This window comes from Pleurodeles waltl, chromosome 3_1, assembly GCF_031143425.1.
Source record: "Pleurodeles waltl isolate 20211129_DDA chromosome 3_1, aPleWal1.hap1.20221129, whole genome shotgun sequence".
Classification (NCBI taxonomy): Eukaryota; Metazoa; Chordata; class Amphibia; order Caudata; family Salamandridae; genus Pleurodeles; species Pleurodeles waltl.
Window position 1 is genome coordinate 86,577,232 of NC_090440.1, and position 22,811 is coordinate 86,600,042.

Genomic DNA, 22,811 nt, shown 5'->3' on the forward strand with positions numbered 1-22,811 from the left:
GGGCCTGTCTCAGGACAGCCAGACACACATGCTCACTGAGCCCTCTCCAACCCGAGGTATGTTGCCCTATTGGAGACAGCAGGCACAGGCTCCCAGTCTGCCCGGAGGTGCAAAGCCAGGGTGCTCAGGCCAATCCTAATATTGCTCTCATGCTCCCAGCAGCATGAGAGCAGTGTTCGGATTGGCCGCAGGGCAGGCTGGGAGCCTGTGCCTGCAGAGAGTGGAGCAAGAAGAGCGGAGCGGCTGTGGTGATGTGGCGGGTGAGGTACGTTTTTTTTAAATTCCAATTGTGTTGTCTTTGTTTTGTGCCCCCCCCCGCCCGACGCTTTGCCCGGACAGGAGCCGCCCCTGGGAAACATCCCAACAAAGTGAACTCCAGACACCAATACAGCCTTGTAACTCTCCCTTCTTCCGATAGGAAACACATCCCATAATCTACAAACAAAACAGGCTGCAAACTGGTTGAAGCAAATGCTGCAGTCTTATCTACAACATATATATATAGCCACCTTCTGTGGTGCTGACTAAACCACGCGTGAATCTGTAACTCTGACTCAGGACACTAATATTTTTAATTCTTACAGATATCTGAATCTGGTCTCTAGGTGCTGCTGCTGCAACAGCAGAGACCTCAGTGATAAAAAATCACCTGCTGTCACTGTGTATTTCCCAAATTAAATATTGGTTTGGGATGCATACCTTGTCCCGTGCAACTTTTTTTTTCTCTAGCGTAAGTGCCATTTCGGATTCCAACACTGGCTCTAGAACAACCTGGAATACCTACCACCCTCTGCTGGTGGAACACCTTGTAGCGGCAATACTGACTATCACCAAATCTGGTGGTACTAACAAGATGGCTGCCACTAAAAAAAGTTACACATAATACCAGGAAAGGAATAGCTGGCAAAACTGACCGCAAAATTTTCTCACTAGATTTTGAGCAGGACACAAGCAAAAAACTGAAATTCATAACTTGATTTTACGATTTTATGCATTGTTGTGTTGTGTTTATGCTACTTCAGGATACTAAAAGTGAAACAGCACATTCATCCTATGAAACTTGCAAGACAAGAGAACTATGCCACTGTGCTTTCACCCATGGGCCACCAGGGATGAAGGTGGAGGACACACCGGCAAGATACTCTGAAGTTTCTGCTTTTGTATAACGGAGGTGGGTTTCTAAGGAGTTGAATCTGCCAATTGCCCAGGTGTCGAATTAGCTCGAAGGAGCAGCACAGGTGGTTACTGATAACAGTCTTATTGTAAGCTATCATCTTGTATATGAGGGGCGTGCACAATGGAAAAAAGAGTTGTAAAAAGTAACTGTGATAGCAATATTCTACATTTTTTCAAAATATTCAAAAAATATATATTTGCAAAATGCCTTCACTCCCTGACAGCCTATATAGGAAGATGGTTTCCCTACCTGAACAAATGTTTTCCCTTGGAGGAGAAAAAACTAAGGGCCATATTTATACTTTTTTTAGCGCCGCATTTGCGGCATTTTTTTACACAAAAGCGGCGCAAACTTGCAAAATACAATTGTATTTTGTAAGTTTGCGCCATTTTTACGTCAAAAAATGGAGCAAATACGGCACTAACAAAAGTATAAATATGGGCCTAAAATAGGCTGTGTCTGGTCATACAGATTGTCAAGAAATACAAAAAAAGAAACAGATTGAACCGTGGATTGCTTGAGTTATTCTCAGCCACTGATGAGCTAATGAAGGTTGAGACCTGACTGCTTGCTTGTGTTCTGGTTCAAATTAAGCTGGCCCAACAGCGTAACCTGGACTCTTCCTAGTGGAACAGGACACATTGTGAGCTGCATATGACTCATCCGTGAGTGGAGTGGCATTGTGGGTAAAACACAATGGACTGGAATGTGGCCCTGACTGTTTGCTATTAGATGAGACTTTTTCAAACATCTTACCCATCACTAAGGGCTATGCTTAGATGTGGACCTAGGAATCAAAATCCAGCTCACTGATGAGGCTCAATAAAGCTGAACCCAGTCTGCAGTTGCTTGTGTTTGTCTAGAGGAGACCTGGCCAGGCACTTTGTCCTAGACCGTTCCTACTGGAGCAGGGTAGGTCTGATTTACATATGGCTGTTCCCTGTTAGGAGCTATGTAATGGGCAAAAACACAGATGAATTGGAATGCAGCCCAAGCAATTGCTAGTGGCTGAAACTTTTGCAAGCATTCCTTTCATAACTTTTGGGGTTCAGTCGTTCAGATTACCACCAGGCTTACCATTGCCATATCTTCGGCCCCAACAAAACCACATGGGACGCCTCCTGGTGGCCCACTGCCCTAGGCCCGCACCCACCCCCGCAACCCACGCACGCAACCTCAGCATCATCCTCGACCCCGCCCTCTCCATGACACAGCAAATCAATGCTCTAACCTCCTCCTGCTTCCACACACTCCGCACCCTAAAAAAATCCTTCAAATGGATCCCCCCAGAGACCAGAAAGGCAGTCACCCACGCACTCATCAGCAGCAGACTGGACTACGGCAACGCCCTCTACGCCGGCACCACACTCAAACTCAAACACAAACTCCAAAGAATCCAGAACACAGCCACGCGTCTCGTCCTCGGCCTCCCCCGTCACGAACGAATCTCACCAAACCTCAAATCCCTACACTGGCTCCCCATAGACAAGAGAATCACATTCAAGATCCTCATCCACACACACAAATCCCTCCACAACACCGGCACAACCTACCTCAATGAAAGAGTAAACTTCCACACTCCCACACACAACCTCCGATCAGTCAACCTCGCCCTAGCCACAGTCCCCCGCATCCAGCACACCACCGCAGGAGGCAGCTCTTTCTCCTACCTTGCCCCCAAAACCTGGAACTCCCTCCCCACTGACCTTCGCAAAACCAAAGACCTACTGGTCTTTAGAAAGAACCTCAAGACTTGGCTGTTCGACCAGTGACCCTACCGGGCCTGCCCTCCCTCCCCTTCCCCCCCCAGTCCTTCCCCCCCAGCGCCTTGAGACCCTCACGGGTGAGTAGCGCGTTCTACAAATTTCTTTGATTGATTGATTGATTGATTGCCGATTGTCCAACATGCAGAAAATTCTCAAAGGTATGGAGGATGAAGAGTAAAAAAAAACTCTATTTGCTTTGTTTTGCAAAGGTTATCCTGGGATTTTTTTTAAATTAAATTACACAGAGCTATTTTCTTCAAATGGACTCTTTACCACTACGTATTTCCTCCTATTCAGCTCCAGAGCAAGGACTTTTGTCTCCTTAGGGCTAATGTTATTTTATACCACTTAAGCACTTTATTTCAATACTAACAATGCGGTTGCTGCAATTTATTGTCCTTCTGTGGATATTCACTTCCAATGATCTAGATCTGCACACTAATAGACCGTGAATGTTCAGGTTTTTAAAGGCAAATTTATGTTTCACTCAATTACTCTCCCCTCTGCTGTGCAATAGAGTCCACTGAGCAGGGGTCACTTGCACAATCTTCTTTACAAATCCGACTTCACTCTTTAATTCCTAACATGCTTTCTGTGAAAAGGGAAACCAAACCAGAAAATAAGGTTTTGCAGCACGATTAACCTTGTGCATTCCACAACTCTGAAAGATTTACATGGTAATTGTTGCTTGAAATGGATCACCGTAGGGCAAATTATGTTCTTATTTTTCTACTCACAACGGTGTCAAAGTATTTTTGTTTCTGAAAGGAGATGTGGTTGTTGCACAAAGAATTTATAGCTAAAAGCGGCAAGGTTTGCGACGAGCAGCAATCATTATTTCCACATTAAGTCAGAAAGTGCATTCAGCAACCGCTCTTGTGCAAAGATGTAGAATTAGAAGGGGATAGATTAGAATAACTGGAATTATTTTCACTTCGAGACAATAACTATACCTTAAGACTGAAGCTTGAGTTATCTATGATGTCACTCAGAAACCCTTTTGGCAGTTAACCATATATAAATTGTTTGTTATTTATGACCCCAATCCTCTTTTATTGATCATGTGAGCAGTGTTGCAGTAGAGGTGTAATGGGAGAGTCTTGCATAAACCGATGCCCTACCACCCATTCTCATTGGCCGGCAGATTACCCACATCACTTCCAGCCTTATATAAAAAAAAACTCTTCCACTTGGAACAAATTAAATAAACCTGCCCCCTGCCACCATCCCATACCCCCATCTGCTAATTACCTCCCCTCACCCTTTCCCCACCATACAGAAAGTCCCCTATACGTATCCTGCTGCCCGGCCCCATGCCATACTCTACAAATGTCCTCTCCTCCTCTATTTCAAATAACCTGGTTGGCATGTTCCCACCCACTTACACCACCCTCTCACCCCTCCCTGTCCAAATTCATGCCCACTCTCATACAGGTGTCAGTGGCTCTGTGAGAGCCTCTAATTACTTGGGCATGGGATTCCCTGTCAGTATGGGTCTGAAAAGACAACAGGTCAGTAAGAAACTAAATTAGCTTTTTTACTGCTCTTACATCATAGCAGCAAGTAATGGGTCGCTCAACCTGCTTTTTACATAATGACTTTCTGCATAACATATTACATATATACATATTAGAGCAGATAATGATTGATGGTCCTCCTCATTGATCTGCTTGAGTAATGATTCTACTTAGGGCCTCAATACAAGCATCCCGGTATTATGCTGGGTGCAGTATTTATCAGGTGTGCTATTACATCTTTAGTCCGAATTCTGCGCCTTCAAATGGGGATGAAACATTTTATTCCATTCCTACCTACAAACGTTAGTGTATGGCAGTGTTTCAATACATATTCCACCAAGTTTTACCGGATGAAATTGAAGTTTGAAAACATAGGGGCTCATTTACAAGACCCTTGCGCCACCGTAGCTGCATTTTTTGTTGCTGCTGCAGTGGCACAAAAACAACTCCAAATCTACAAAGTGATACTAGAGGCCTCTAGCGTCACTTCCCACCCCTGGGTGGCAGTTACTGGCATGATATGCAAGATAGGCATTCCTAGGCAAATAGCCACGCAGAAATGATGCAGTGAAATGCCACTTCACTGCCTCAAAAATGTAACACATGCTCAGGGCAGGTGTTCAATTGACACAGGTCTTCCACGCTTTGCTGGAGTAGTGTTGTGTTTTTATGCTAGTCCAGTAATGCGTCAGGTTAGCACCAACAGATGCGTCAGAATTTCTGACGCATCTGTGAAAACATGTACCATGGACCTCTTTATTGTAAATTTAGAGCATCCATGACATTGCTAGGGAAACGTTACACAGTGCAAGAAACCTGACGCATTGGAGCAAATGCGTCAGTTCTTTGTGGATGAGGCCACTAGTATTCTTACATCAATTGTAATCTCATTTATGCCCAAATCACGAATAACATAGCCTTTGCAATTAGCGCATTAGCCTAAATATTTGACAATGTTTTAAGAGTGTCATTATTCACCAGTAACTGTCCCAAGTGTTCTTTTTTTGTAATGCTGCATTTTGTGCTCTTTTGTCACAGAACACTGTGCTGCATCTGGATTTAACTCATAGTAAATTATCCTATTTATTTATTTTGTTAAGCACTACAAAAAAACCAGTGGGTATCACAAGCTTTGTGAATTAGATACATTGACCTAGTGAACAGTTAAAATGTAACTTTTTGCTGTGAATGCTACAAACAGGTGGTATGTATGTTTTGTTATTAGTACTTATACAATGCATAGTCTGCCACTGGTGTCGTATCAAAATTATGCTATCCTGGTTTAGATTTAAATCTTCAATAACTGATAAAAAACCACTGGAAGGGAAACAACACTCATCAGTGTAAACGTATAAACACCAGCATGGCATTCAAACAAGGGAAAGTGAGAGACAGTGAGTCATTGTCATTTCCTCCTGAAAGGGGGTAAGAAATAACACAATTTATTTCTGATAAAGATAGCTGTCAAAAAGACTGTCTATGATTATTCTGCTTGAGTTTTGTTGTTTAGGGGGTGGCACTAAAATATTGTTTCTTCTTCCTTTAGTTTCCTCCACTTTTGAGTGCTTGGATTAAAGGTGCATGATTTATAAGCATGTTTTAGGTATTATCTAATTATTATATTATTATTATAGTGAGAATATTGAAATCATATTTGATGTTTTTACATTGTTTAATTATTTCACTGATTGATGAAATGTCTGGATCAGAAGAACCTTGGCCAATATGTACAGTCACATTGACCCACAGTCGCAGAATGGGTAAAACCATTTGATGCATCAGCCCTCTTTTTTTTAACAAGTCATTATTGATAGCAGGGCCCTGCCAAACACCCCAGGTGTTAAATATTTGAGGCAAGGAGTAGTGGCAGGTGCCTGAACATAGGCCAGTAGTGAAAACATAACACAAGACTTTCCATATAAAATGTTATGTGTGAAATCTTCAGCTAATCCTGGCTTTTTATGCTTCTGCACATTACTGCTGCGTTTTTACGTGGTTACAATGTTACCAGTAACATTTGAAATCTACGAATACAATGTGATATCTGATAAAAGGTCCAGAATAACTTGAAGTGAGACATATTGCATCAGGACACTTGATAGGCATGAAGGTCCACATAATAGCACCACCACCTTAATGTAGTCAGGCAAGTGCCTTAGAATTCAGTGTTACAAACTAACCTGGTGTAATTCAAAATTGCAAAGGGTTCACACGGCACCATGCTGTTGTCAGGGTAAACACCCATACAGTGTCATAATATTCAGTGCGGAAACTGTTTCTAGGAACCTTTGATTATAACTCTTAATGTTTCAATGCATAAATAGTTCTGTGAAGCAGACAAAGCCCTCAGAGAGTGAGTGTGAAAGTTAAGGAGATGTGAAAGAGGGTAATGAGATATGAGTGTGTGTGAGAGTGCAGCACACAGACTTTCTGCCCCTAATACAGTCTAACGTAATTTGGACACACTGCCCATGAGAAGACACTGCACATCCTGCATTATTTCTAACTTAATTTAAAAATGTGCTTTATAACAACCACTGCAAAACATAACATGCTTTGTTTTTGTCTATTTAGGGGGTTGTGCAGCTTACTAAGCACTGTTAAACACTGATTTCAGAAGGTTTGGAAAACACTGAGAAAGCCCAATGAAATGCACAGAAAGTAAACACTGAAAACAGGACAGCCTAATCATAAAGCAATAAACCATCTGGGACTCTTGGTCTGGGGAGGAGGGGCCTACACCTTCCTCTGGTGGTTGTCCTCAGGAAACCGTAAGCATCTGGAATGTGCTAACCTGGGGCAGGGTGTAAAAGTTGCACACTAAATGATGCAGTAAACAATCAGAATATGGTTTTGTCAAAAGCAAGTATTTCACATCTGCTAATTTCACCAACTTCTGCACACACACACACACACACACACACACACACACACACACACAAATATACACACACCAAAATCCCTTGGAATATGCCACATTGTTTCTTTGATACTTTCTATCTCTGTCACTGTTTGCATGTCTCTCTCTCTCTCTCTCTCTCTCTCTCTCTCTCTCTCTCTCTCTCTCTCTCTCTCTCTCTCTCTCTCTCTCTCTCTCTCTCTCTCTCTCTCTCTCTCTCTCTCTCTCTCTCTCTCTGCTCCCTTTTCCTCCTCTGTTTTCTCAATCTCTTCTTCTCTCCATCTCTTTCTCTCCCCCACCTCTGTATCCCTTCACCTGCTTCAGTGCTCCCCCATCTCCTGGTTACCAAAGTTCCAGTTTCTTCACTCTCTGGGCTCTGTCCATGAGTTGCCCTCTCTCCCTAGGTGGGGCCCAGGATGCCCAACATCACGAATGCAGAATTTTCAGCCTTTCCTGACTCTCCTACCTGCTTGATCTAAGCCCCAAAGCTCTACAACCACTGCACAGCTCCTTCCCGTCCTTTAGAAGGAGTCCAACCAATCACCCCAGGACTAGACGAGGAGTCTTTCCTGAGATGCCCTGAGCATACCGGCCCCCACAGTGAACTGGCCCCACGATGACTGTATAAGTAGGAGTTACTTGCCCATATGCACTAATCCTTCTGCTCCCCCTCAGAGTAGAGAATAAAAGAATGTTTCCTCATGGTCCCTAACCTCTTGCATTACCCGGGGGAGTAGTGAATAAAATAATGTTTGTTAAGCCTTGCATTCCTTTGGTAATAGTAAAATAAAACTGTTTATTCATGGTCACTAACCCTTCAATTACCCCGGACAGCAATGCATAAAATAATGTTTGCTTATGGCCTTCAGTGTGTTGCTGCTGAAACACTATACTTTATAGCACTGGTTGTTGTTAGTATCTTGCCAGGTCCATATTCTATCCTTTTGCCCCCCAATGTGAGGCGCACGCCCCTTTAAGCACACTTTTAACATCAGGGTCAGGGGGAAGGTACAAACGCCTCTGGATGCATTCATCATCACCCTGGCAGTTTCTTCTTGTCCCTGGCTCATGTTAACCCTATCCGTGCAAGGTCAGTGACCCCCTATCTCTTTCTTATCCCTGGCTCATGTCACCCCTTTTTGAGCATGACTGCCAGTCCTCTTATTATCTTACCTGCGGCTCATGTCAACTCTGCCCGCGCAGGCCGGTCACCCCTATTTCTTTCTTATCCCTGGCTCGTGTCCCAACTACACATGCAGGTCTGTCAGGCCTAGTTTTTTATGATCCTGGCCTCCTGTCACCCCTACCTGTGAAGGTCAGTCAGCCCTACTGTTTTTATCCCTGAGTCATGCCACCCTAGCCTGTGCCAGGCCAGTCACTCTATTATTTTTCTTGTCCCTGGCTCAGGTCACCCCTAACTGTGCTTGGTCAATCACTCCTTTTTTTTCTTATCCCTGGCTCAAGCCACCCCTACCCATGCTAGGTAAGTCACTCCTATGTTTTTCTTATCCCAGGCTCAAGTCACCCCTACCCATGCTAGGTAAGTCACTCACTCCTATGTTTTCTTATCCCAGGCTCAAGTCACCCCCTATCCATGCTAGGTAAGTCACTCCTATGTTTTCTTATCACAAGCTCAAGCCACCCCTACCCATGCTAGGTAAGTCACTCCTATGTTTTTCTTATCCCAGGCTCAAGTCACCCCTACCCATGCTAGGTAAGTCATTCCTATGTTTTCTTATCACAGGCTCAAGTCACCCCTACCCATGCTAGGTAAGTCTCTCCTATGTTTTTCTTATCCCTGGCTCAAGTCACCCCTGCCCATGCTAGGTAAGTCACTCCTATGTTTTTCTTACCCCAGGCTCAAGTCACCCCTACCCTTGCTATGTCAGTCATCCCCAGTTAGACCAGTGCGCGGAACTCTTAATGAACCAGCAGTTTTTGAGACCCCCTCCACATTCCAGTGGTCACGTGTACAGTATATTTCAGCTCCTTAAACTCACTCTTGCAGGTCTCTGCTTTCTGCCTTTGCGTTGGTTATTCTGTTTTTCTCTCCCTCCATCTTTCTCTTTTTGTGTTTTTCCTTCTCTTCCTCTTAGTAAATGTCTGATGCATAAAATTGAATGGTGGTCCTCAAAAATGAGTGCTGGTGGTCCCCTTCAGCAACCACCAGCTCAAATTAAGCACAGTCTTTTTCACATTTTTGTAGGTGGGTGGGGGAAGGGCGTGGCATTACCTGACTAGTTTTACTCTTCATCAAGCAGAATTGAAACCTGCCAACTAAAACAAAAATCTCAAAGTATGAGGGTGTAGGGGGTGTGGGGAGGCCTTGAAGGGGGCGGGGCCTCGTGGTTCGTGCCAAGAAGTACCTAAGAGGAAATTTAGTCACTGTCCCACCCCCAAACCCCCTCCTCCCAAAAAAATAGCTTGTTGCGGCTGGTACTGATGTCCTGGGGTGTTTTCACACACCCAAATTACATCAGCATTTAGAAGCCTTCAAAAACGAGCTGAAAATCCACTGTTCACAGTGGTCTCCAGCTCATTTCCCGTGTGATATCGGCTCTTTATCAGGTAAACGTACGAAGAGTGCCCATATTGTGTGCCACGTGGTGGCACCAGTGCTTAATTTGTGCTTGATGTTTCCGGTGCGGAGCACCGGCACTTATTTTTCAGGGCCGGCGCTTATTTTTCTACCTCAGGCATTTATTGAGAGCAAAAGACACATATGGGAAAGCTGAAGGAAGAGAAAAGCGAAAAGCGTCACAAAGGAAGAAAACAGAAAGCTGTAAGAGTGAGCTGAAGAGGCAGGAAGTGTCTGTAAGTGGATTAAAGAGGCCCAAAATGGCTTCAGGATTGCACTGCCTCGGTCCTCCGTGCTCGCGCATTTAATTGCAGCTGCCGCGTTTTTCATAGGAGAGCTTTCGGCGCCGGCACGTTTTTATTTACAAATTTTACAAATTAAGCACTGGGTGGCACCGTGTGAGCAGGCAGGTCTGAAAACAGCTTTTCGTTGCTTTCAGAGGATGAGTGGATTGGAGGCACGGTGAGAGGGGCTAAGCCCTGCTGCCTGTACACACTTTTATTACCATGGGGCACCTAGGATGAATCAAGTTTTACTGCAACGAGAAAAACATCATCTCAAGAGTAAAGCTCCTAATGAATTTACACCCAAAGAAAAAGCTGGCGTTCGGTAAATAATCCTCCTCCGTCACCGTCCCCTTTCCATGTGATGAAGCTGTTCCAGACAAAGGAAGGCAAACATGTCCCTGCCAGGGGAGCGGGCACCTGTGCCAGGATGGACTATAACTTTATCACTTTGGCATTTAGGATCCAGTGTGTTTGGTGCCAGTTTAATCATGATTATTTTGGGAAGCACATTTGCGCAACTTTCATTTAAATGTCATAAAAAACATACGTTTTCAAAAGTGTCACCACTCGAGAGTCTGTGCCAAAAAAACAGTCCTGTAACTGGTTCTTCCAGAATTCTTTGTCTTTCATAAGGACGGAAGGCCTTTTGAGTTTCAGAAAAAATCTGCGCTTCAACAATTAGAAGCTCTGAACCACACTGCTAGTAGGCAACTTGCTACTTTATCATATTGATCTGTATAGCGCACTAATCACCTGAGAGGGTATCCAGGCGCCTGGGCAGGTGTGTTGTTCTTCAGGCTGAAGCGTTCAGGCTCAAAGCAGTGGCGTAACAAAGACCCCGCGGCCCCCACGGTGCGGGGAGTGTCCCGAGTTCCAGGGGGCCCCCTCAGCACTGTACACAGGCAGCAGGACCCTGACGGGTCCAGGGGGGAGAGGACCCCCTCCATGTACATTGCAGGCCCCCTCCTCAAATTTTGTTACGCCACTGGCTCAAAGTTTACATTTACAAACACATTGTTGTGCCTAAACTTTGGGAAATAGGCGGAAGTGTGGTCTAGTAGTCGAAAACTATGGTTTTCTGCAACCGAGTTCAAAGTGAGGCACAAGAGGGCATAAGAGGAAGACTGCATTCTGTGAGGGTGAAATGGAATAGACACAGACAGGCGAGGAGGATTGAGGTCAGCATACTGCACGAGACTGCACACTGTTAATGCTCCTCCTGCCTGGTAAGGATGAGCAGCCGTGGTTCTCACATGCGCCCTTTGGAGTGGTACTGACCTTAGGAAATATAAGCAGTATGAAAGAGACCTTCTACAGTCTGACAAAACAAGCATTTGCAATGCAACGGGTCTCACATTTGCTCGACTTAGAGCTATTAGCGTTGTAAACTCCTAACCAGACTTTTCATGCCACACAAATTGAAAAAAAATAAAAACAAGCGCAACTGTGCTATGTAAAACGCAGCGCAATCGTGCTGAAATTGAAAACCAAAAAAACGAGCGTTATCGGGCGATGTAAAACCCAGCGCAATCACACTGCCTGGAAAATAAAAAGATAAAGTAGTCCGGAAACCAGGCTGAAGATATGGATCCGCGTATGTTTTCAGTAGTTGGCCAGAGCGCTCGAGTAGGGCTAAACACCTGAAAAAGCATGACGTATGCATGTTTTTCAATAATCAAGCGGATTTTAAAAAGCAAGCACACAAACTAATGAAAGTGACATGCGTGACATGGGCGTGGTTAAAAGCCGAAAGAGAGATCACAACAGGGATGGAGCGCTTGTGCACGCGACCCTAAAAATGGCAATCACACAGAAACGTGTCTCTGCGAATGCAAAAAATTACAGGTCGAATGCACAAAATTACCGGCAGTGGCTACACCACCTGATGCTGAACACTTTTCACTTGTGAGTTACAGAAATACGATGCACCCTCATTTTCCTGAACACAACGAAGAGCAAATGCTGAGATGCCAACACTGTGCTCTCACCCTACATGCACTGTAAATATTTGTTTAGCATGACTTGAATATTGTTCATGGTATCTGCCTTAGTATACGTTACCAGTCCTCAATCTCAGCCTAATTTTTTTTTTTTTCCTAAGTAATAGGATTGGGAAATGTTCTACTCTCCAGGAGGCACAAAAGAAATTAAATTCCAAAGCAACCCTGATAATGGTTTAAACTAAAACAAGTATAATTCGTTCTTTTTGAGAACTATTTTGCTCATGCTAAGTTGACTATGGAATTTACAGATAAACATTTTAGAAAGAAAGGGTAGGGGTGAGTAATTGTTTTAAATTATTTTTAGCTTTGCACACCATGTACTAAACCACTAAATTATTTTACATCAAGAGTTTTGTTTCCGGAAACGTCTGTCCCTAACACTTGAATTTCACAAAGACCAGCATCACCTGGATAGGACACTGAGTTTACAGAAAGAGCTGTTACTGTCAATGTAGGTCCCTGGTCCATGGCCAAAGTGTTATTCAGTCATAAATAGCGGAGATGGGTCAGCCACTTCCATTGCGCAGTGTGTGCAGACAGTTTACACGACTGCTTCCCTTCCAGGATGGCTGGATCCTGAAGAAGGCACAGGCAAGAGCATCTGGCCCTGTGTTATGACAGGTTGGACTGCACTTCATCAGGTGTGCGGAAACGTGTTCACTCCTCAGCATAAATCGCAGACGTCTAAAAAGTGCGCTGGCTTATGCAGACCTTCAGCAAAAAAGACACTGGTGATGGAGAGTGTGCAGGGCGATGAGAAGAAGTCATGGTACAAGGGACTGAAATAGTCTCCTGACACACCAGAAATAAAGCACCTATGTCCACCCTATGCAGAGAACAGTATTCCAGCATAACGCCCGACCCACTCTCCAGGAGCTTGTCAAAACGTAGAGTGCAAAACATCTTTTGCAATGGCTTCAAAATTATAGAAACATTTAGCTAACTTGAAATATCTTACTACAAAAATATTGACCTGTGACTAAAAACCTTAATAAACTCTTGCCACCAGATGTACTAGGATTTTAGTCGGAACAATAAATCCACTGCTAGAATAGAGGGGAAATTAATCAGTGGGACTTAATACTATGGTATTCCATTGTATTCGCATTTATATAGTTCTTCATACCTTGATGTTTATGTAACATTGAGATTTTGGCAGTATATATATATATATATATGAATCTATTTTTTTCAAAATATACTTTGGCAGTCTCTATGTTTACCTAGGACCCACTGTTCAACCACAGTGAAAATTAAATTTGCCATTTTTTTAGTATTAGGTATCAATCAGTGGTCTCCAATATTGGCCCATGGAGGAGGGAACAATAGCAGAGTTTTGTAGGCTAACCAATGACTATGTAATTGACTTTCATTATATTAGTTGTAAGCACATTTAATACTAAATGGCTGTGCATGAATACAGCACTTTTTTAAAATCTTAGTTGAACAACCCAGGTTTGGACCCAATTATGCACACTGGAAGAGGCTATAATCTGTGCTTCCTTTGCAAAACCACTGGCTGCCACATCTCTACTGATGGCAGAGAAATATGGTGACCAGGCAGCATGTTTGTTTCACCGGCGTTGCAACGTTTTTTGTTTTCCAAAAAGTTTGTTTCTTGAAAACAGAAAACAATGTCCCTGATGTGCAGGGAGTTTGATTTGCATCAGGCAGGAAAACCTGGTGTGTGTCGGCCTTCCCTAAATAGCGAAAGATCACTGTGACCTCGTGGCCCGGTAGCTGACGGCCCTCTAGGTCAAAGGTTTCATGCTGGTGGAGACAGCTGAACCTCTGCCGGTGTAAACTTGCCACCTCCCCCACGATAAGTGATGGAGGGGTACAAAAGGTTTGGCTGAATGTGAGCCAACCCCCTGTACAGCAGATTTTCTGCTTCACAAACCTCTCAGATGCCAAAAATCAATCTGAAATTTCCTTTCGGAAATACCCGTCCTACATTATGAATGCAGGTGCCAGCTAAAACAAATGTTTATTTACTTCTCAACCCAATGGACCCTGAGGAAGGCTTCACTGACTTTCATATGAGGTACCTTAAAGTAAAAAAAAAAAACACTCTAACTTGGTTATCCCATGGGGACAGGGGTGTAGCCCAATTGCTTGAAAAATGTGGCTTGACTTCAAAGTAATTTGTTCACCAGCTGGTCAGACGAATGCCATTTTTGCACTAGTCATTGGTGCAGAATTTCCTGTGCATTTGCAATGTTTATGATAGCTGACCTTTATGACAATATTCATTTGTTGACATCACATTTATGTATCAAAGGAACCACAAACTTACTTTTCGGTCATTCATTTCACTGCCTTCGCCTTCATAGTCTCCCTGAAAGAAAAAGTGGTTCAGGTCATTCAAAATGCTGTGCACGCGCTAGCAACTCAAAATGTTTTAGCACGTTTTAACCAACAACCTTGAATAACTTGTAAAACGATACATTCCTCATTACTATTTGTGTCCTACAGTGAAAAGGTTTTCACAAACCCAGCCTCAATCTGGAAAGCACCAGGACATGGGACACACCATCAACATTGGAATTACGTCCAACACAAGACTGATTGTGTTGTTATACGGTTCCTCTTAAGACAACAGAACTGCGTATTAGAAAGGTAGTACTTAAAAATGTGTGAGACTGGGCCCTTCCATACCATCAGAAACTGTTGGCCCAACTCCTCACTAGCTCACAGTGCTCCACCTGAACCCTAGTCTTGACCGGGGTTGAAGGTGATTATGGCAACCCAAACATGACACACTGACTCCTCAGGGAAGTCATGGAAACAGATCTCACCCTCTCACTGTATTACTCATGCATGTCTAGGCAAAACGTGTGAGCTACGAGACACGTTTTCAATATATGTATAGAAATAGTCGTAATCTTGCATACGTATAATGAGCTGCGATAATTAGGCAGATGAAACAGAGCAAAGTTATCATCATAATGAACATGGTAAAGATAATGAACAATCCAACCATGGTAAATGAGTACTAGATGTTCAAGCCTAACCCTAAGACTATACTGAGAGCATAGTGGGTGTACCCATCTGCCTGGACCAATATATAGGATTAGCCTTAGCCCCATACCTGGAAAAGGTGTCAGGAGTCTGCCTGTAGTATAGATGGCAACTCTCTTGGGAAGCTGGCAGAGTAGCACCAGCAGAGCTCGATGGTGTAAACAGCAGTCGTCCCAGGATGGTGGAGGCAGAATGCCCCTCTGCCCCTTCTGGGTCAGAGCATCATTTATATAATAAAACCACACTGTGTTAGAAGCACAGCTCTGAGGTAATGCTATGTCTAGATGTTAGAAGCTGTCTCCTGAATGAGCAACACAAGCACTAGGGTATTGTGTACTGTGTTCCTGGCCTTGGACAGAATGTACTGATTACGTGTTGAGAAAAGGATAATTAAAACAAGTAACTTGTACAATATATTCATAGAATAATACGCAAGCAAAGTGTGTAAAATGTCACACCTGGAGCAATGCAGCTAAAACGTGTAAAATATAAAATATAAAATAAGGCTAGGAAACTGGAGGAGCCAACTCGGGTCCAAGAGGTCCTAACGACAGTGCCATCACTAATGGATAGGATAGAGTGATGTTTTTATTATTGTGTGAAATCATCAACAGATAGGTGTCACTTAACACTGCAGAAAAAACAGCAGTATCTTAAGTAATTCAACAGTCTTCAGTGACATCTCCATTAATTTAAATTTCTGCGAATCCTAGATTTGTAAATCAGGATTGGAATTGTGTGTAAGCAGTTGCCAAATTTCCGGCAGATAAATTACATTCCAGCTAGGTAATATTATCAAAAGTGCCTGAGGGGTACGGCAGACCAGCATTTTGGTAACACAGAAGATACACATACACTTGAGTGGCCCCTTCTGTAATATAGATCACACTGGTGCATATGTACTCCCAGGACAACCTTAAAGGGGCATTCCCTCATTTGGGAGTGTGGTCCCTTGCAAACGAGGAAACACTGACTCTCCCCCAAAGCCACCTGTTCTAAGGGGAGTAAGAAAGTCTCAGGAATCCTCCAGTCACCCCGGCACACGGATGCAGTAATTCAGTGGACCCGCCTACAGGGGGATCTCTGCTCCCCTTTCAAAAGCAGGCCAGCTGACACCTGTACAGTGAAAAGTGAAAAGGATGCTTCAAACAGACAGTCTGACATTCACTAATGTGCTCAATGAAGGAGCAAATTTGCAGCTGCATGGGGAGGAAGGGCACTGCGTTTATTATAATCGGGCACACTGACCCGATCTGCACCCGGCGCCACAGGGCCATTATATTAGAAAATGGTAAATGTTTTCCAATAGAAATCAGAATTTCTGCACCTAATGCGTCCATACATTTCTGCATACACAACTCCATCAGTTCTGAGGGGCTGAGAAGAAGCTATAACTCCTTTCTCCTGGGCTCGCCTGCCAATCACAGCAACGCCTCATAAAATCTAATAGCCTAATAAAAATAAAAAATAGAGTTCTCTTCATCAGCTGCCACTAACACATAAATATTCCTTAAAGAACATTGAATATTAACCACAGTGGTTTGAGTGTAATGAAGTTTTAACAGGAGGGCCCCTGGTTGCAAGGCAGAATATAAATCAAACACTTTTCAGCCCTGCAGTGTGACTGAAAGGCTGCTTCAAGACTCTACTGATGCAAAATAATAATTTGTATCTAATGTAAAATCTGAACAGCAACGTCCTCTCAGTTCTTTCCACAGTTAACACACTGGAGCCTATTCACATTGGCATTCTGGAGTATGTAAAGTCGTAATCCTACAGTATTCTTTTACATACTCCTAAATGCCTTTGTGAATTGGCCCAAAACACCTGAAAGGGGAAGAAAATCCTAATATTCAGGAAATATTCATATTCCATTAATACACATAGAAATGGCTCTGTCCTCTTTGCACTTTTATTCAGAGGGTGTTTGACGTTTTGGGGTATTGCACATATTAATGCAAGGACATTTAAAAGACTAGTTCAACTTCCCATGCTCTTAAATGCTTTTATGACTGGCCTGAGAGGAATGCAAACAGTCCAGTACTGTGAGGTTCACCTCGCAACCACACTAAACCCATGACAAGTTCTCAGAGATTGCATACCCATCCCAGAGCTGCCTGGAGTTAGTGCAAAAGGGTGGTGTGAGGATTTATTTTACACCTCCATGGGCTTTTACCATTTGGCTAAATTCTCTCAAGGATGACATTTGTATTAGCACACCAAAGTGAACAGCACCTAGAGGGTAATGAGTTGAGCCCTGATGGAGCACAAAAGGAGGATTAACATGGTGTCTGTCCTGGATACAAAATTGAAGGCATGATGCAGGTGGTGGAAACTTTTATTGGACCAACGCATATAATAAAGTAAGTAATATTACAGGTAAGTAAGTCTTTTCAGGGCTGCACAAACCCTTTCACAGATATGAGTATTTCATCTATTCATTGAGAGTGGAATATCAACCTATTCACAAACAAGAAGGAATCTGCCATTCCAGTTCTAGAGTCTGTCCTTTGATAAAATGTGACCAAGACTACAAATCCACCTCCCAAGCCTTAACTGTGTAAGCAGTTTAATGGAGAAGATCCTTCTTCTCTGGACCTGTCTGTTGCAGAGAGAGGAAGTGCTACCTTGGGCTCTCATCGAGGCGAGGCTTCGCAACTTTCCATGGGAGAATGTCCAAAGACTGAGCATCAGGATGTGTTTGTGCTTTAATCAGCTATGTACTGATGGGCTTTGCTGGCTTAGTGCAGAACCGAGATAAGCCCATCATAGTACGGTTCTATGAGATAAGTCACAGGAATGATTTAGGGCTTGCCAGAAATCTCAGCACACTTCTCGTAGTCACTCATTGAGAGTAGCCATCTTCAGTACCTATAGTCTACACACGGATGACGAGTAGATACTTTTGAGCACCACCCTTCTTCTGTGGGTACCAAAACAACACAGCTGTCACAATTATGCTTCTACGGGTAATGCATAGGCCTTTCTGTGGGACTAATACATTAAACAGACAAAGGCTCTGAAAATAGGCATGCACATCTTTCAGCCTATAGCCTTACCTCTACCCTCTCAGCAGTTCATAACCTTTTGAATTCTGTGGACCCACACCAAATCAGTACTAGAACCTGAGTATTCCTATTGGGTCATTATTGGAAGCTAAGGACCCCCAGGGTAATCAATATTCACGATTTGCATCCCAAAAAACATTAAAAAAACAAGTATACACCATTTAAATGATCAAATATTAAAATATTTTATATAATTCACTTTCAATTATATTCAAAATAATAATGTTACTTCCTTATTCGTATATACTTTATTAGTTTTAACTGGATAATTTGATTATTATTTAATCTTGTAAAACAGTTGCGGACCCCCTGAGAAGGTAAAACGGACCCCCAGGCGTCCTCACATCACAAGGTAAGACCCACTGCTCTGCACTCTAATCTTTAGCAGACTCCATTGCCACCCTAATGCCATCCTGCTTAGCCACCTTGCTCTGTTGGAATCAAGAAGTGAGTACCTTTCCATCATGGTTTGAGTTTTGCAGAGCTATGGATGGTTCATTCATTTTGCAGCATTTTCACCCACTCCTCCATCTTGCCATTGCTGAGCTAGGGTAGAAATTGGAACCTGGCAGAGGGAGGAGGCTGATAAACCCCACAAGTCTCTAAATCGAGGGCACAGGCTTAACAGAATTCTTCTAGGGGGTGAAGCTATTGTGGTCGGCAACCAATCTACTCTTTTAGTGGGATCCAGCCCAGCGTTAATGCTTTGATCAAATTAGTACATTCGGCATTAATGGTAGACAAACGTTTTTTTATTTTTTTACCATTTAATCAATGTTTCCCTTATGCCTTCCAGAATTTTATCATCATCATATTTCTCATATCGTCTGTAGTATTTTACTTTCCTTGCTTTAGTATATTTCTGTTTTTCCCTAAATGAACCTGGGCAGGCAACATTTTATTTCTTTGCTGTTATGCATTAAATTCTGCCTTTCTCACTCTGTGGTCTGCTTGATTGTGTAGCTATGAGACATATTGTTTCAAATTCTTTAAATACACATAGAGTATGCTTTGGTTCCACCCAGTGGACTACCACTCTCACACCTGATGCTATTGGCTATGAGGTGCATCATTCCACCTTACAAAAAGTGCTTCCACTGGAACACATGAGGGACTATTTTAAATCAATGATCAGACTGTTTCGCCACATTCAGTTATTTATCTGCTATATACCTTTTACACAGAGAACTATTTTTTGCTGCTTTTCTTCAGCACTGGCAAACTCATTAGGGCCGGCTAAATGTAATAAAGAGCACTTGTGCATGCAACACATGTGAGCAGCATTTGTAAATGCCTGTGTATAACTGTGTTGTCACATTAAAGCCAGGTTCAGAAGAGGACCGTGACGAAAAGACAACGTTTGCTACTGTAAAATACATCACTCTGTTGCCTGTAATGCCCGTGACGCTAGTGTTTACAAACAGGTCACATTAACTTATTTTTCTGCATGGCACTCAGTTACAAACAAGCAATCTTACACCAATCACCACTCCTTGCAGAAGTAGGCTTTATTTAGGAGAGGTGTGGCTGGGAAACCAGACAGAAGCTTCAGCTAAGCAAATGTGCCACAAGTTCATGAGCCGGGCATCAAATCTAAGATACGTGCCAGAACCACAAAGGGGAAAGGTCATAACGCACGGCTGCAAAAATGGCGCACTTGGGGGAGGAGCAGAAGCTATGCACGCTGTGGCGGCATCTCAAAAGCTTCGGGCAGACGGGGATGCATCTCCCTTTCTGCAGCAGGTGTAGTGGCACCTAGGCACAGAGGACTGAGGAGCAAAGCGGACCATTATTATTGCTGCATTTCAAACTGTAAACTGTAAACTTTGCACTTGTATAGCGCACTACTCACCCGTTAGGGTCTCAAGGCGCTGTACGCATACCGCTGTGGATCCCCTCCTGGCTTTTCCCTGTGAGGCACCCACTCCTGGACAGCCCCAGGGTGAAGCCAGGCATCCAAGCGCTGTGAGGGCCGTTGTGGATATTAAGCAAGCTATTGCCCAGAGTTACAGAGTGGGACCCATTAATTAGATGAGGCACAGAGGCGAGAATTATCTGGTCCAAGGGAATTGAGCCCAAGACCTGTCAAGATGGGAATTGAATCCTGGTCCTGGGCCAGATCTCTGCATCAGGGTCTGCCCCTCTAACCATTGTGCCACACTTCTCCACGGTTCACAGTTCAAACAGCGACTATGGCACCCATTTCCTTCCTTACACTGGGGCCAACGGCACACTGGCTACGCCATTGACGCAACTGGTGTTTTTAGGAGGTTTGAGGAGCCAGAGCTTGGAAGCGGAGGGTGCCAGTGCCTAGAGACAGGCCACTTGTTCGCTCGGGATCCGATTGCAGAATTGTGCTAAAAAAGAAAGGAACACTTACGTCGTGCAGGGGATAAGCTGCGCTGTAGACTCCGTTGGCAAGCAGGCTGGTAATCCCTTGAAAAGAGAACAGAGCAGAGTTTGTAATACCGCTTATCGTAATCCATCCATCAATTATAAACCAGATGTGCAGGCTTTGAGCTGTAGATCAGGGGTGTACAACGTAATTGCAGGAGGAACACACCCATGCCAGATTTTCAAAATAATCAGTGAACAAATTACCTCAGTTTAGGTTTCCTGTTCTGTCTGGCCAGAAAGTAGCCCTAGGCACCAAATAAAAGTGGCCCCGTTAGTGAATTAGGTAGTTAAAAAACTAGTGGTCTACATGCGCAAATTGGTGCAGTTTTGAGCTTGTAAAGACAATCTATGTAGGTGTTTTGGGCAGCAGCGGCTCCTCCACTATGGCGGAGGAGCGTCGCCCCCGCCAGGAGCAGCTGCTGCAAACCTTTTACAACAAAACAATAAACCATGTTTATTATCGTTTTGTTGTGAAAGGGGCGGGCATTGGGGATGACGGGGATGAGGGAAGTGCACTGTGCACTCCCCTCAGTGCGCATGTATGTTTGGGCAGCCGTCTCGGGCCTGCCAAACACACATACGCACTGTGCTCTCTCCAGCCCGGCACTGTGTTGCTGGGCTGGAGAGAGCAGGGACAGGCTCCCAGTCTGCCTGGGAGCACCCTGGATGGGCACTCCCAGCCAATCCTAACGGTACTCTGAGCTGCGTCAGGATTGGCCACAGGGCAGACTGGCAGCCTGTGCCTCCTGTTAGGAAGAAGGACCGGCGGCGTGGCAACGATACGAGGAAGGTAATTTTTTCATTTAAAAAATATGTAATTTAATGTTTATCCCCCTCCCCCCGTGCCCTGCCCTTTCACAGCACAGGGAGCAGCGACTGGTTTTGGGAGGTATGGAGGACTGCATGGAATTGTGCTTCCTAAGGACAATGTTTGTTTTAATATTAGGTAAATTAACAGTAAAAACTGGCCCAGCAGACCATACAACAGGCCCACAAACAGCCAAAATATTGGCCCACACACTGACCTGGCAGTCCAACCCGTCGGGCACTGCCTGGGTGGCCTACATGCCAGTTTATAGCATGAATATCTTGCATGGATTCAGCCCACTTTGACCTACACTGGACACCCCTGATTTAGAGCCTTTGATTCGTGTAACGGTCACAAGACTGTCACCTGGAAGTCCTAAGAAGAGTTGTCAGTCTGGTCCATGAGAACTGATTAAGTGCTCAATTTGTGGCAGCTGGTGATAGGCACCTGCACTTTTCTTTTTTTTGGGGGGGGGGGGTTGCAGGATGTATTTTTCAACATCAGACACTGACACAAAATAAAACAGAAAGAGAGGCAGAAACAGAAAGTGAAAGATAGGAAAACAGCTATAGGAAGAAGGAGCTATAACAGAGCTCTGAACTGTAGGATTAAAGGTACAGGGAGTGTTGAGCGTGTAAGAGAGAGGCATGAATTGTAATCAAGAGTAGACTGCTTAGCATCTGACCACTCAGCAGGGCCTCCAGGGTGCTTCTAAGAAAAACTATGTGCACCTGCACTTATTCCTTTGCAATTGTATTTAGGGCCGGATGTACCCCAGGCTTTCAAGATTCCCTGCTGAGAAGCAGGGACCGGATGTTGATTTCTGCAGCAAGGTAGCATCACCTCTAACTGGAATGTGTCTCAGCAGGGAGGCGCAGTCAGGGCTGGCTTTAGCGTTGATGGCGCCTGGTGCGACAATCTTTTTTGCCCCCGCCCCATGACCACCTCCTCGGATTTCCTCACTGTTACCTGCAAAAGTGCCCCTTATTTCTCCACAGCCCCTCTCTCACATACATTTCATTTGTTTTAAGGCTCTAGTAGAGGCTGGCTTTACTAATCCACTTTGCTGTCCACATAAAACATAATTCTGTTCTTTGCAGCAGGCACATTAACCCTACTAGCGCCACATTAAATGGAGCAAAAACTGCCAAAGGACAAAACTCCCATCGCTCTCCCTAACAGGAACATTAATCACAAGTTATCTTGACATTTTAATTGCTTCCTGAAGGCTTGACGCACAGGGAACTTTTCATCAGGTGCTTTTATATATCACGTTTTATAAGTTATTAC

General features: G+C 44.0%; 1 protein-coding gene across 3 annotated transcripts in view; it reads right to left on the reverse strand.

The window, feature by feature from the left end:
* ANO1 (anoctamin 1) overlaps window positions 1–22,811 on the reverse strand; it is a 616,593-nt gene that overhangs the window by 121,563 nt on the left and 472,219 nt on the right. For all 3 annotated transcript variants that reach the window (XM_069221899.1, XM_069221898.1, XM_069221900.1), the window contains 2 exons: window positions 20,697–20,752; window positions 14,524–14,565 (listed from right to left, as the gene is read on the reverse strand). In XM_069221899.1, coding sequence (XP_069078000.1) covers window positions 14,524–14,565; window positions 20,697–20,752 — 98 coding nt within the window. The remainder of the gene's footprint in view (window positions 1–14,523; window positions 14,566–20,696; window positions 20,753–22,811) is intronic.